Below are 15,067 nucleotides of genomic sequence, written 5' to 3' on the forward strand. Positions count from 1 at the left end.
AAAGCACAAACTTATATTCACCTTCACTTTTCTTCCTCCAAACTTCCTTCCACACCGACAATTTTCCTCTTCATGAACATTTTGTGATGATTATTTGCAAATATTTCTCAGTTCCACTTGCTGGGAATCTCATTAGTTTATTGTCAGTGCAAACATTAAAGCAGCACAGACTTATTTTAAAATGACAGTCATGCCTTTTAATTTATTATCTTCTCGCCGGCCACATAAAATGATGTGGCGGGCCGCGTTTGGCCCCCGTGCCTTGAGTTTGACACATGTGCATTAAGAAGTTACTCGAGTAGATGCGCTTAAATGTAAATGAGTACTTCCACCTCTGTTTTTTTGACCCTAAATCAAACTTAATCAGCAGATGTGCGAGTCGTGAGCTCGTTTGAATATTCCCGATGATGCTCTTACGTTGGCAGAGAATCCGGGGTTTGGTCCCGACCTCGTCATTTGAATTCCACCCACATCAGCGGTGGATTGTGGGTCGGGGGCAGTGGTTCTGATCCGGGGTCAGGACCTGAAGGGGGTTACGGGGTGAACACGGCGCGTATAGAAGTTGTGTTTATTTGACACGCCGTTATTGTTTCAGATTCATGAGGGTTTCTGACCCGTTCAAACATGTTCTGTGGATGTTCATTAGCAAAACGACCAGGAACAACGCTGAAAATTACACCACTGTAATTTTATTTCATTCCATCCTTTTATTGCTGCTTATCGAGGGCCAGGTCGCAGGGACCACCCACACCCCAGACATTTCCTCCAGCTTCTCCAATAGGACCCCAAAGCCGTCCCAGGCCAGTCGAGGGAGAATTGAATTGAATTTTATTTTATTTATTTTTATTTTTTGTTTTATTGTATTTATTTTTGTATTTTATTATATTTATTTTTAATTTATTTCATTGTATTTATTTTTTTATTGTATTTTTTTATTGTATTTACTATTTTTATTTGTTTTATTGCATTTTTATTTTATTATTTATTTTTTATTTTATTGTATTTATTTTTTATTTTATTTTTAGTTATTGTTTCTTTTTTTCTTTTTGTATTTATTTTAATATGTTTTTTATTTTATTTTCATTTTACTTTTTTTTAATAGATTTTTTTAAAATTAATTAATTAATTTTTAATTAATTAAGTCTAAAATGAATTGTTCTATGCATCTGAACACATTTTTGTTCGGCTGATTTAAAGGTGAGTTGTCACTGGACGTCACAAGCCACGCCCACAAAAAAGTGACCTCTGTTCCAGGAAGAAAACCACTGCATCTTTAAAAATAAATATTTATTATGTTTCTATTCATTTGCATAAAAAAAAATCTTATTTTTGTCTTTTAGATTCTAGTTTGTAATTTGAAAAAGTCACAAAATATTGAAATGTATTTTTAAAGTCAAGTTTGATAAATATAAATATCGCTGTGACAAACTGTATTCTTTATGAGCAGCTCGCCTCTCCATAGATCTCGCCTATAACTCAGATTTGTGGCATCACTTTTCACTTGTCGCTTGTTTCCGTGGACATTGACAAGTTTAAAGTCAAACTGTGGAACTTTCAAAAGTAATGACATCTCCACGGAGACGAGCAGACTGCAAGGCCTTGACCAGAAAAGTTGCAGAGTGAAGCTTTAAAGTGTCTGTGTGAAATGTGACACTGCTGTTCCATCTGTCTCCAGACCTCATCCCCCTCTCCCTCACTCTCTCAATCTTTTCTTTCTCCCTCTCACCTTCTCGTGCCTTCTTTTCAGCTCCTCTTTCTCTCCTCTCTCCCTCTCTTTCTATCCTTATCACCCCGTCCCATTCTCTCTCTCCATCTTCCCCTTCTCACCCTCTCTCTTTCCACCTTTCTCCCTTTCTCTGTCACCTCCTCCCTCTCTTAACCACCCCCTTCCCTCTTCTCTCATGACTCCGTCCATCTCATTTCCCTCTCTCCTCTTTCTCCATTCCTCTTCCCCTCCCTGTCTCCGCCTCCTTTCTTCTTCTCATCCTCTCCCTCCCCTCCACCCCTCCCTCTCAAGTCTCAACCTTTGCTCTCTCCCTCTTTCTCCCTCCCTGTCACTGTTTCACCCCCTCCTTCTTTCCCCTCTGTCTCCCTCCACTCTCCTTCTCCTTTCTCCCTCTCTCCTCCCTTCCTCCCTCTTCTTCCTTCTCTCCCTCTCTCCCCTCTTCCCCTCTTTCTTGCTCTCCCTTCTCCCCCTCTCTCCACCTTCTTGCCCCCCTTCTCTCCCACTCTCCCCTCCTTCCCTCTCCCTGTCTACTCTTTCTCTCACCCCCCTCCTCTTGCTTCCCCTCTCCCCCTCTCTCCTTCCCTTCCTCGTTCCCTCTCTCCCTACTGCTCTCCTCCCTCCCTCCTCTACTCTCCCCTCTCTTCCCCTCCCTCTCCTCCCCCTCTCTCTCCCCTCCCTCTGTCCTCTCTCCCTCTCCCCCCTCTCCTTCCCTCCCCCTCTCTCTCCCCTCCCTCTGTCCTCTCTCCCTCTCCCCCCTCTTCTTCCCTCCCTCTTTCTCCTCCCCTCTCCTCCCCCTCTCCCTCGCCTCCTTCTCCCCCTCTCCTTCCCTCCCTCATTCCCTCTCTCTCCCTCTTTCTCCTCCCCTCTTTCTCCTCCCCTCTTCCTCCCTCTTCCTCCCCCTCTCTCTTCCTCCCCCTCTCTCCCTCTTTCTCCCCCTCCCCTCCCTCTCCTCCCCCTCTCTTTCTCCTTCCCTCTCCCCCCCTCCCTCCCTCTTCCTCCCCCTCTCCTCTCCTCCCCCTCCTTCCCCCTCTCCCTCCCTCTCTTCCCCTCCCTCTTCCTCCCCCTCCCCCTCCCTCTCCCCCTCTCCCTCCCCCTCTCCCTCCCTCTCCCCCTCTCCCTCTCTCTCTGTTGTTTTATTCTGATCATTTCATGCAGATGCCTGAGTCTCCCTCAGTTTGCTGCCACTTAATTACCTCGGTTGGTCGGGGGCTGCTGGGGCTTTTGGTGCTGGTGGTGGAGGGGCTGGTGCTGGTGGTGTAGGTGGTGGGGCCGGTGTTGGTGGTGGTGGGGTTGGCTCTCCTCCAGGCCCGTCTCCTGAGAGCTCCGTCTAAACCTGGTTTCAATTTAGCAGAGGACGAGCTCTGACTAAACGGCACATTTCCACACGAGGACTTCAACACAAACACAAATAAAACACTTAATATTCAACTTTATATATATAATAACCTCCTGACACCTGAACTGTTACGTATTAATTTATCTTTATTATTTGTTCTGATTGGACCTGATGAGCGAAAAATGATGTCCACGTACGAGCACATTTATTCTACTTTTTAATGATTCTGATAGAACAAAATGAAATCACATTTGAGTAAAGATTTGCAAAAACGATGTATTAAGCGCCTGAACACGGCAACGTTCGTCCTGAGTAAAAACAAAATGAGAAACAGACAACTGACATGAGCATGAGCCTTTAACAAAGTCCATGTTGAATCTAAACTATAATATGTTATTCTCTTCTGTCACCACTAGGGGGCAGTATAATGTCCTCATATGTGGACACCAGGACTTTATAGAGAAAAAAAAAAGTATTGTCACATACAGGACCCAGAAGGATACGGTTACATCAAGGTGCATTTAAATAATAAGGGTAAAGACGCATTTATCTCAACTTTATTTACAAATTAATCTGCCCAAAGTGTGTTACGTAAACAACAACAAACAAAAACACAAAATACGACACATAAGAACGATAAAGCAATAAAACATCAACATATCCTGCTGCGCTAGAACCAAACGCCGCAGGATTAAAAACAGCTTTACGTGCGTCAGACGTGATTCCAGCTCCCACAAATGAACGCTGCTGTTGTGTCCTTGAGCAAGACACTTCGCCCACGTCGCCCGCAGTGTCTCTGTGTGCACTGGTATATGAATAATGTGTGCGGTTCCTTCATCTAAAGTGCTTTGAGTGACTTAAAAGTGAAAAAAACGCTGCATAAACGTCACTATTTAGCTTTCAGTTTGATCCTTTTTGCTGCACCCACTGCTCATTCAACAAAATCCCAGAGAGAACTTTAAAATGCTAATTGCTAAATGCTAAAACCATCAACGGCAAGCTTTTCTAAATAAAAATGTCTTTAGATTTGCTTTAAAAAAAAGAAGTTCAGGCTCTGTGTGGCTCTGGACAGGGAGGAAGCTCCAGAATCATAATGCTTCTGAAACAGGATGCTCGGTCCTCCATCGTTCAGAGCCTCGCGGTGAGACCTGAAGGGAGCCACCTGAAGATCCGAGGGTGCGGTTTGCGTTTATGGCTCGGCAGAAGGATTTTGTATTCGATCCGGGATGAAATGGAGCCAGTGAAGTGATTTAAGAACGGGAGCGATGGGAGTTAGGATATTTCAGACGCGTTTCCTAAAAAATAAGCTCAATACACCAAAAAAATGGACGTCAGATGCCTTTTTTTATCTCCATGCATTCCCTTAAAATGCTCAAAAGACTGTTCCTCCTGCACTAAAGACCTCCCCTTTAAGAGCCACAGGTGAGGCCCAGGTGTGTCAGAACATGTAACAGTGACACCTTGAGGCCTGGAGGTACATTTGGCTGCTACACCCTCTTTTCAGACGATTAATCGATCGACAGGACGGGTCTTTAGTCGACTACTAATTGTTTTCACTATATAATCTCTTTAAATCTGTAAATTTTGTAAACTTTTGGCTAGAATATGACACTAAACACAGACCGTCTCCATCTGGGCCAAGTTACAGATCAGCTCTGTGGAGTAAGAACACATGTTTTTCAAGTTTTTTTTGTCTGTGCAGTAAAATAAATGCTGCGTTCACTTGGAGCCAAACTGTCGGTGTTCCAGGTAAAGCTGTAAAATCTCCCTGGAGACAAACAGATGGTGGAAAATTTGTGGAAATGCTGTAAAACAAATGTTGATTCTATAATTAAACGACAGAAAAGGGCAAAAAGGATAAATAATAAAGCAGGAATATCGAATATATTAAAGTTTACAGATGCAGTTAAGTTTAAAATGTTGGCATTTCGTTCTTGTTTCGTGAACGAGGACGGTCCCATCGGCGTCGGCCCTTTAAATTTAAAAAGTAGTTGCTATAAATTAAGAGCAAAGATGTGTCTGTTTGAGGAATAAGACTCTGGAATTTAATTAAAACTGTGTAAAAAAAATAAAAAAAGTCAGCTTTGAGACATAAATTCACTCATACATTTATATTGATTTTTTTTTTATTTTTAATTTTATTTATTTATGAGCTAATGTTTTATTATTTTCGCAGGTAAAATGAATGAATGAGTTTAGTTATGAAGTTTTGACGTTCAGTTTCAGGGTTGAGTCTCCATTCTCTTTTATTTATTTATTTTCATTTCTTCCTTTTTCCATCTTGAATATCACAATGACAATCACTGAGGTTTATTTTTGTGGAAATCTACTGCACATCATCCCATTTATTTATTTATTTATTTATTTATTTTTTTAATTTCAAATATACAATGGTATCAACAAGAAGAGCAAATTACTAATAATAAATAAAAAAAAATAAAATAAGCATATAGAAATAATAATAATAATAATGATAATAATGATAATAATAATGAATTAATAAATACATGTAAAAAAAAAATAATAATAATGAATAAATAAAAAAATGTAAACATAAATAAATAATAATAATAATGAATAAATGTAGAAAATTTAATACAATAATACATTTTATACTTTAAATTCTGTACATGGAGCTTTTGTTTCCATGGCCTTTGTGTTTGTACAATAGTTTAGAGAATTTATATTAGGATAAAAAGGACTGAAATATAACAGCTAGAAAATTTACAACAATGATTATGATATTTGGAGGATGAGGATTAGATTCTAGACATCTTTTTTTTTTTTTTTTTTTTTTTTTTGCTACAATGTCTTTTTCGAAAAAAAGTTCATGTTTTGCATTAAGTTGTAGGTTTGTATCAGACTTTATGTTTGCAAATAAAATTCTGTTATTCCTAATCATTCCTAAAGATTTACTCTACCTCCTCCACTCTCCACACATTCCCTCTCCACACATTCCCTCTGTTCCATCCCCTCTGTTCCATCCCCTCTGTTCCATCCCCTCTGTTCCGCTGCTGTGACGCTCTGCGGAGGCAAGGTGCGCGTGTCTGCGTGCTGACGTCACTCCCCTCTGACAAGCGCCACTTCCTGGACGGAGGTTTGTTGTGGGAAATCCGCGCCGTGACCGACCCACCACCGAGCGACCGACCGACCGACCGAGCGCCCGTGCAGGGGGGGGGGAAGGAGGACAAACACTCCACGCAAACGTCTCCAAAACGTCCCCAACGCGCGTCCTGCCTTTACGCACGGGCCCTGCGAGCATGTGGCACCGCTGTCAGCCCGAAGAAACTACCAGATAAGAGGAAAAGTCACGGAGCGGGAGGAGGAAGAAGGACGGAGCTGGAGAAGAAGCAAAGCACCACCAGCACCACCACCACCACCAGCAGCAGCAGCAGCAGTAACCGCGCCGAGCAGCCGAGCGTCAGTGCGCACGGAGCTGTGGCGATGTTCTAACGAAACATGGACTGCAGGATCAAGTAAGAGCGTTATTCAGGGGTCTGGCGCGCGCGTACGTCCCGCTGACAGGTCTGGGGAATGTTTTTTTTTTTTTTTTTTTTTTTTTGCAAATCTGACCCCCTCCCCTTCTTCTCCAGGCGTGGATTTAACAGGCCGGCCAGCTGGGTCCTGGCTCGGCTCCACTGACACTCTGTTACCCGGTGCCAGGACCAGGTTACTTGTGGCTTTACTGCTGCTCTGTGGAGTGGAGGGGGCTTGCGTTTGGTTTGAGCAGGAACACGTAGGCAGCAGGACAGAGAGAGAGAGAGAGAGACAGAGAGACAGAGAGAGAGGGACAGAGTGTAGAAGTACTGACCTGCAAACTGGACAAACGCGTCAGCCCCTATTGACATAAAGTGACGACTGACGTCAGTATCAGGGACGTTTACGCTCAGACACTCAGCTGTAGATTTTTGAATGGGTTTGTTTTTTTTAAGTCTGCATTGTCTTGGGTTAACTGTAACTATTTATCAGTGTTTCTCAAACTGTGGCATGTGAGCATGTGAGGTTACACTTGGAGAGCTCTTCAGGTCGTGGGTTGGACTGATTTTGAGTTAATTTTATCCACTTTTTTGTCGTGTTTTGGGTATTTCTTGTTTAGAACAACAGTGGAAATTATGTGACTGTTAGACCTGGTTTAGTCCTGTTATAGACCTGGTTTAGACCTGGTTTAGTCCTGGTTTAGAACTGGTTTAGTCCTGCTTTAGTCCTATTATAGACCTATTTCGGCCCTATTTTAGGCCTGGTTTAGTTCTAGTTTAGACCTGGAATAGTCCAGTTATAGACCTTGTTTCCCTCTAGATTAGACCTGGTTTAGTCCTAGACTAAACCTGGTTTAGTCCTGTCACAGACCTGGTTTAGTCCTGTCATAGACCTGGTTTAGTCCTGTCATAGACCTGGTTTAGTCCTGTCATAGACCTGGTTTAGTCCTGTTCTAGACCTGGTTTAGTCCTGTCACAGACCTGGTTTAGTCCTGTCACAGACCTGGTTTAGTCCTGTCACAGACCTGGTTTAGTCCTGTCACAGACCTGGTTTAGTCCTGTTCTAGACCTGGTTTAGTCCTGTCACAGACCTGGTTTAGTCCTGTTCTAGACCTGGTTTAGTCCTGTCATAGACCTGGTTTAGTCCTGTCATAGACCTGGTTTAGTCCTGTCATAGACCTGGTTTAGTCCTGTTCTAGACCTGGTTTAGTCCTGTTCTAGACCTGGTTTAGTCCTGTTCTAGACCTGGTTTAGTCCTGTTCTAGACCTGGTTTAGTCCTGTCATAGACCTGGTTTAGTCCTGTTATAGACCTGGTTTAGTCCTGTCACAGACCTGGTTTAGTCCTGTCATAGACCTGGTTTAGTCCTGTCATAGACCTGGTTTAGTCCTGTTCTAGACCTGGTTTAGTCCTGTCATAGACCTGGTTTAGTCCTGTCATAGACCTGGTTTAGTCCTGTCATAGACCTGGTTTAGTCCTGTCACAGACCTGGTTTAGTCCTGTCATAGACCTGGTTTAGTCCTGTTCTAGACCTGGTTTAGTCCTGTTCTAGACCTGGTTTAGTCCTGTTCTAGACCTGGTTTAGTCCTGTTCTAGACCTGGTTTAGTCCTGTTCTAGACCTGGTTTAGTCCTGTTCTAGACCTGGTTTAGTCCTGTTCTAGACCTAAAACAGGTCGTTTCTGTTGACGATAATCTGGAACATTCAAAATCAGCGTGTTCTGTCCAAACTAACTTCTTGTTTTGACTGTGTGTCTGTTCCTGGGCTGAGTATCTTTAGAAAAGTACAGTTCCTTTAAAGTGGATCTATTCTGCAAAATGTACTTTTCAGATATTTTACCCGTGTTCTAGTCGTTTCCTTCTCATTTTCCCCGTTGAAGTTGCATTTAGAAAGATTTGTGCATGTTTAGTTTTTTTATTATTGACATTTTTTATTGCATTTTAACATTTTATAGCCCTCCCTCCTCTCTCACCCGGAACAGAAAAAAGTACATATACACACATATAAATAAAAAAAAATAAAAAAAACATGCATAAAGTAAATTACATATAATAATAATAATAATAAAAAAAAATAAAATAATAATAATAATGGCTAAGTATGGTAAACGTAAGTGATAATATTAAAGTTGACCAGAAAGCAAAACACAAACCATACAGAATTTGTGGAAAAAAAATAAAATAAAAATAAATAAATAAAAATAAATGACAGTAGTAAAAAAAAAAAAAAAAGTTAATAATAATAATAATAATAGCCGTAGCCAAGTATGAGTATGAAGTATGAAGCATAATAAATATAATATTTATATTAATGGAAAGCAATAATACGGGCGCAGAACCAGACCTGAAAACACAAACCACAAAGAATATCCAATTTAAAAAAATAAATAAATTGTGCATGTTTGAGTTTAATCTTTAATCGCTTATTTCCAAGACGCCATTTTGTCGATAAACCCCCGTTTTCACCTCCACCTGTGTACGCCCACTGTGACGTAATCGTTTTAGATGATTTTTGTGATTTAAAATGTGCAAATTATAACGTAACGATCCACAGTTGTCGTAGATTATAACTACAGAGCGACACAAACACAATACGTCTTCAGCATCTATAGGATTAACTGTAGCTGCGAGCTTTTCAAATACCTTTTGAATCGTGAATTGTGTCGGAGTAATTAACCGCAGAACCTGTCTGGGTGGCGGCAGCGTGTTTGTGTCTGTGGACTGGGCGTTCAGTGCGTTTCCTACTCCTAATTTTACTTAATAGTTTAATTTGTGTTCAAACCGACGGCTTCTGTTGACTCAGACCGGCTGCGTCGGCGTTTGAAATAACTTCTGAAACAAAATTGAGTCGGTGTCCGTGTGCGTTTCCTCGTACTAACAAATTAACACGCGAGAAAGTATCAACTATATTATCTGTTCTAATGTTTCCTCATCGCAAAACGTGGTGCTAAAGGGAAGTAGCGGCGCTAACGGAAGTAGCGGCGTCAACGGGAAGTGGCGGCGTCAACGGGAAGTGGCGGCGTCAACGGGAAGTGGCGGCGTCAACGGGAAGTGGCGGCGTCAACGGGAAGTGGCGGCGCTAACGGGAAGTAGCGGCGCTAACGGGAAGTAGCGGCGCCAACGGGAAGTAGCGACGCTAACAGGAAGTAGTGATGCTAACAGGAAGTAGTGGCGCTAACAGTGAGGTTGGAGACTATCAGGCCAAGTTACTAGTCTGATCTCTGGAGAAGCGAGGTCAATCGTAATCAAGCGTAATGAAATAAATGTAAGAATACTGTATATACGTTTAAAGCCTTAGTGTGGAATATTCCAGACAAAACTTTTATTTATTTTGTATTTATTTTATATCATTCTTAAAATCTGGAAGACAGCAGCAGTGTCGTTAAGTTAAACGTACAAAAAGTGAATGAAAAGAAGCAGAAAGTTAGATTTATTGGATCTCCATGGAGACAAACACCGGAAAAGTTACGCAGTGCATCTTTACATAAATCTGTATAAATGAAACTAAACTAAAGAAAAAATAAATGATGTTTTTGATGTTTCCACAGGGAGAATCCAGAGCGGACGTTCGATCTGGTGGTGCAGGTGGCGTGTCCGGCGTCAGAGAATGAAGGTGAGCGTCAGTGTAACCCGAGGCACTACAGTGTCTACGAGAAACCACAGTGTGTTTTTACAGTTTAATAATGAGCCACGAGCTGTGACGGGCGGAGAAGAGGTGGCTCAGTTTGGTAGAGCGTTTGTCCATTGATGTGAAGGTTGGCGGTTTGAATCCCACTTTCGATGTAAACGCCAGAGCGGTTTGTGAAGTCTCGAAGTACAACGGAAATAATCGGAAATGAAAACATGAAAACTGCACGAAAACATGAAGTACTGCACGAAAACATGAAGTACTGCACGAAAACATGAAGTACTGCACGAAAACATGAAGTACTGCGCGAAAACATGAAGTACTGCGCGAAAACATGAAGTACTGCGCGAAAACATGAAGTACTGCGCGAAAACATGAAGTACTGCGCGAAAACATGAAGTACTGCGCGAAAACATGAAGTACTGCGCGAAAACATGAAGTACTGCGCGAAAACATGAAGTACTGCACGAAAACATGAAGTACTGCACGAAAACATGAAGTACTGCAGAAAAACATGAAATACTGCAGAAAAACATGAAATACTGCAGAAAAACATGAAATACTGCAGAAAAACATGTTTTTGTGCAGTACTTCATGTTTTTTGTATAGTACTTCATGAAGTACTGCACATGAAAACTGCACAAAAACATGAAGTACTGCACGAAAACATGAAATACTGCACGAAAACATGAAATACTGCAGAAAAACATGAAATACTGCAGAAAAACATGAAATACTGCAGAAAAACATGTTTTTGTGCAGTACTTCATGAAGTACTGCACGAAAACATGAAGTACTGCACGAAAACATGAAGTACTGCACGAAAACATGAAGTACTGCGCGAAAACATGAAGTACTGCGCGAAAACATGAAGTACTGCGCGAAAACATGAAGTACTGCGCGAAAACATGAAGTACTGCGCGAAAACATGAAGTACTGCGCGAAAACATGAAGTACTGCGCGAAAACATGAAGTACTGCACGAAAACATGAAGTACTGCACGAAAACATGAAGTACTGCACGAAAACATGAAGTACTGCAGAAAAACATGAAGTACTGCAGAAAAACATGAAATACTGCAGAAAAACATGAAATACTGCAGAAAAACATGTTTTTGTGCAGTACTTCATGTTTTTTGTATAGTACTTCATGAAGTACTGCACATGAAAACTGCACAAAAACATGAAGTACTGCACGAAAACATGAAATACTGCACGAAAACATGAAATACTGCAGAAAAACATGAAATACTGCAGAAAAACATGAAATACTGCAGAAAAACATGTTTTTGTGCAGTACTTCATGAAGTACTGCACATGAAAACTGCAGAAAAACATAAAATACTACACAAAAACAGACACAAAAAGGAGACAAACTAAATCAAATCTGAAGCAGCTGAAACACAAACGTTCAGATCGTTTCATGTTGTTACATAAAGTTACATAAAGAGTACTGTTACTTCAGATTAAGTAGTCTGTATATCTGCGATGTTAAAACACAGTAGCGCTTCAACGTCTCTGTGGGAAAGTGCGTGTAAGTTGTGGTGTGACGTCGCGGTTTTGTCTCGAGTTTGATCCTGAGGTTTTTCTCAAATGACTGTTTAGACTCGAGGTAATTGTGGGTCTGAGCCGTCGTGACGTAACAGGCGTGTTTACCGACGCTGTGTGTTTTTGGTGATAGCGTGTTCTGATGGACACACAGTCCTTCAGCGGGTTCACGTTAGCACAGTTAGCACAGTTAGCACACGAAAACATGAAATACTGCAGAAAAACATGAAATACTGCACGAAAACATGAAATACTGCACGAAAACATGAAGTACTGCACATGAAAACTGCACAAAAACATGAAATACTACAAAAACACAAAGTAGTACTGGACAAAAGCAAGAAATACTGCACACAAACATGAAATACTGCACACAAACATGAAGTACTGCACACAAACATGAAGTACTGCACACAAACATGAAGTACTGCACACAAACATGACATAGGCACAGTCCTTCAGCGGGTTTACGTTAGCACAGTTAGCAACACACAGCTAGCTCATTTTAAACAGTTTGCAGTCGTCCAAAGTTCCTCCTCACTGACCTTATGCATTCAGATCATCCTAATTATTCGCCATGATGAATTTATAAGCACATTTTCACTTTTCACGACTCTCAGAGACCAGAGTTTTGCTGTCCCTCTAAAACTAACGATACTAGCATGCTACCACGCACTTCCTGATTAGGACTTAACTGCTCTAACATCTTTGACAGCCCTTTTCTTAACTATATATGTATTAGCGATCCAGAATATTCCCTGGTTTTCACTTGTAGCTGTTTCCCTCTCCTGTGTATTCCCAGAAGGGGTCAAGCATTCCCGAAACAGCTTGGGACTAAAAGAAAAGTTACACAGTGCAACTTTAACTAGGGCATTTTTAGTAGTTTTTAACCTCTCTATTATGTTTAAAAGCCATTTTCTTACATTTACATCACCAATAATATTCACTGGTTTTGGCTTGTACTTTTAATTCCTTCTGTGTATTCCCACCAGTGTTCAAACATTCCTGAACCTACGGCTTGGGACAAAAAGAAAAGTTACTCAGTGCAGCTTTGATTAAGGCGTGTTTCTATTAACTTTAGTAGTTTTAACCTCTATATTATGTTTGAAAGCGGTTTTCTTACATTTACATCGTCAAAAATATTCACTGGTTTCACTTGTAGCTGTTACTCTCTCCTGTGTATTCCCAGAAGCGGTCAAGCATTCCCGAAACAGCTTGAGACAAAAACAAAGGTTTCACAGTGCAACTTTATTTAAGCCGTGTTTTAATAGTTTTAACTTCTTTTATTATGTTTGAAAACCTTTTTCTTCCATTTACATCGTCAGTAATATTCATGGTTTTCCCTTGTAGTTTTGATTCCCACAAGAGGTCAAACATTCCGGAAACTACGACTTGGGACAAAAGTTGGCTTGGGAAAAGTTACACAGTCCAGCTTTAACTAGGGCATTAGTTTTAACTTCCCCAGGACCTTTAACATCCGTTTTCTTAACTATATTCGTATTACCGATCCATAATATTCATTGGTTTTTAGTTGTAGTTTTCCTGTCTTTTCCCACATGGGGTAAAACATTCCCAAAACTTCAATTTGGCACAAAATACGCCGTTATTTCTTCTATAAATGACCTGTCAGAACGGTTCTGTACCTTTTATAAATGTGGGAAGTATTACCATGTACGTTTCACATCCATATCTCGTGTCCTAACCCGAGTCTACAGCGGGGCCGCTTCATATTTTAAGGAGGTGTTGTCGGAATGGCGACGTTGTCCTCGGATGAAACTGGCGATATTAGATTTGGAGCCTTAAACCTCCAGCTCCAGCCTGTGGCATAATAACCAACTTCCTCCCGCTCTGATCCCAATCCGAGCTCATATCCGGCTCGCTCGCCTCTACGGAATAGCGCAGTTTTGCATGGCCCAGGGGTCAAATACAACGCGGAGTTATTGGGCCGGAGCGCTCGCCTCGTTGGGGTTATGTGGATGGGGGGCGGGGGTTGTTTTGATAGCTGAACTCTGGTTGTACAAGGCTCAGGTTTGGAAAATACTGGGTTTCGCTTCTGCCTGAATCGACACTATTCTGCTTTCAGGAGCTGTGATTTCAGACAGTTCTCGAATGAAAATGTTTCTGTGTCGTTTTCGATTAGTGTTGGGACGATACTAAAATTCCAAACTCGATGCTAAGGAATATCTGTGATTCCTTGTTTCTCTGCTCGTTGGCGCTTTTCCACCTGTTGAATCACAGTTTGGACGCTGCTTTTTGTTGGTGCGTCGTCCTGACTCAGCCAAAACTAAAGCCTCCCCTCAATGCTGTCCCTGTCTCTCTCTTTCTCTCTTTCTCTCCTTCTCTCTCTGTCTCTCTGTCACTGTCTCTATGGCTCTGTATCTCTGTATCTCTGTCTCTCTGTCTCTCTTCCTCTCTTTCCACATTAGCCCGGTTCTCCCATGTCCAGCTCTCAAGCTGCCACACTTGTTTTCTTTGTTTCTGTGTCTCTCCCTCCCTCTCTATCTGTTTCTCCTTCCCTCTCTCCCTCTCCATCTGTTTCTCTCTCTCTCTCTCTCTCTCTCTCTCTCTCTCTCTCTCCCCACACACAAGCCTGATTGACCCAGAGCCAGGTTTGGAGCTACCACACTTTTTCTGTTTCTGTCTCTCTCCTTTCCTCTCTATCTGCCTCTCTTTTCCTCCCTCCCTCTCCATCCGTCTCTCACTCCCTCCTTTTCTCTCCATCTCTCTCTCTCTTCCTCTCTTCCCACATAAGCCTGGTTTTCCCATATCCAGGTCTGGAGCTGCTACACTCTCTCTCTGTTTCTGTCTCTCTCCCTCCCTCTCTATCTCCCTCTCCTTCCCTCTCTCCCTCTCCATCTGTTTCTCTCTCTCTCTCTTTCTCTCCATCTCTTCCCACATAAGCCTGGTTTCTCCCATATCCAGGCCTGGAGCTGCCACATTCACACTTTCTCTTCCCACCGACGCTCGGACAAACAAACCCATCGCGCCCACCACAGTCACGTCGTCATAGCAACGCAGAAGAGAAGTGGTCACTTTCACTTTTTAGCCCGCGCTCTCATTTAGAAACTTTTAAACACTGCTATTTTCATTTAATTTCTTTGCACGTTGAGTCGATTTACGCTTCCTCGTTCTTTTATTTCTGCACAAACAGTAGTTTCCACGTTAACTCCCCCTGCAGGTGGAGTCTGGCAGTGCAGTTTGGCTCAGACACATAGAAATGCATAATGGTTTTTTTTTTTAGCGCTTTTGCCACGCCCCCTTTTTAAACGACCAATCACAGGGCAGCACGTCTGTAGCTCAGGCGTGTGACACATAAACACTTCCTGGCTGCAAACTGTCACTTCAGATAAAAGCGAT

At 42.0% G+C, this 15,067-nt stretch overlaps 1 protein-coding gene across 1 annotated transcript in view; it reads left to right on the top strand.

Moving 5' to 3' along the window:
- Positions 1-6,164: 6,164 nt before the first annotated feature.
- dennd1b (DENN/MADD domain containing 1B) overlaps positions 6,165-15,067 on the top strand; it is a 248,526-nt gene continuing 239,623 nt past the window's right edge. The window contains exons 1-2 of the mRNA XM_055221560.1: positions 6,165-6,538; positions 10,084-10,148. Coding sequence (XP_055077535.1) covers positions 6,522-6,538; positions 10,084-10,148 — 82 coding nt within the window. The 5' untranslated portion in view covers positions 6,165-6,521. The remainder of the gene's footprint in view (positions 6,539-10,083; positions 10,149-15,067) is intronic.

This window comes from Periophthalmus magnuspinnatus, chromosome 4 (genome assembly GCF_009829125.3).
Source record: "Periophthalmus magnuspinnatus isolate fPerMag1 chromosome 4, fPerMag1.2.pri, whole genome shotgun sequence".
NCBI classification, from domain to species: Eukaryota; Metazoa; Chordata; class Actinopteri; order Gobiiformes; family Gobiidae; genus Periophthalmus; species Periophthalmus magnuspinnatus.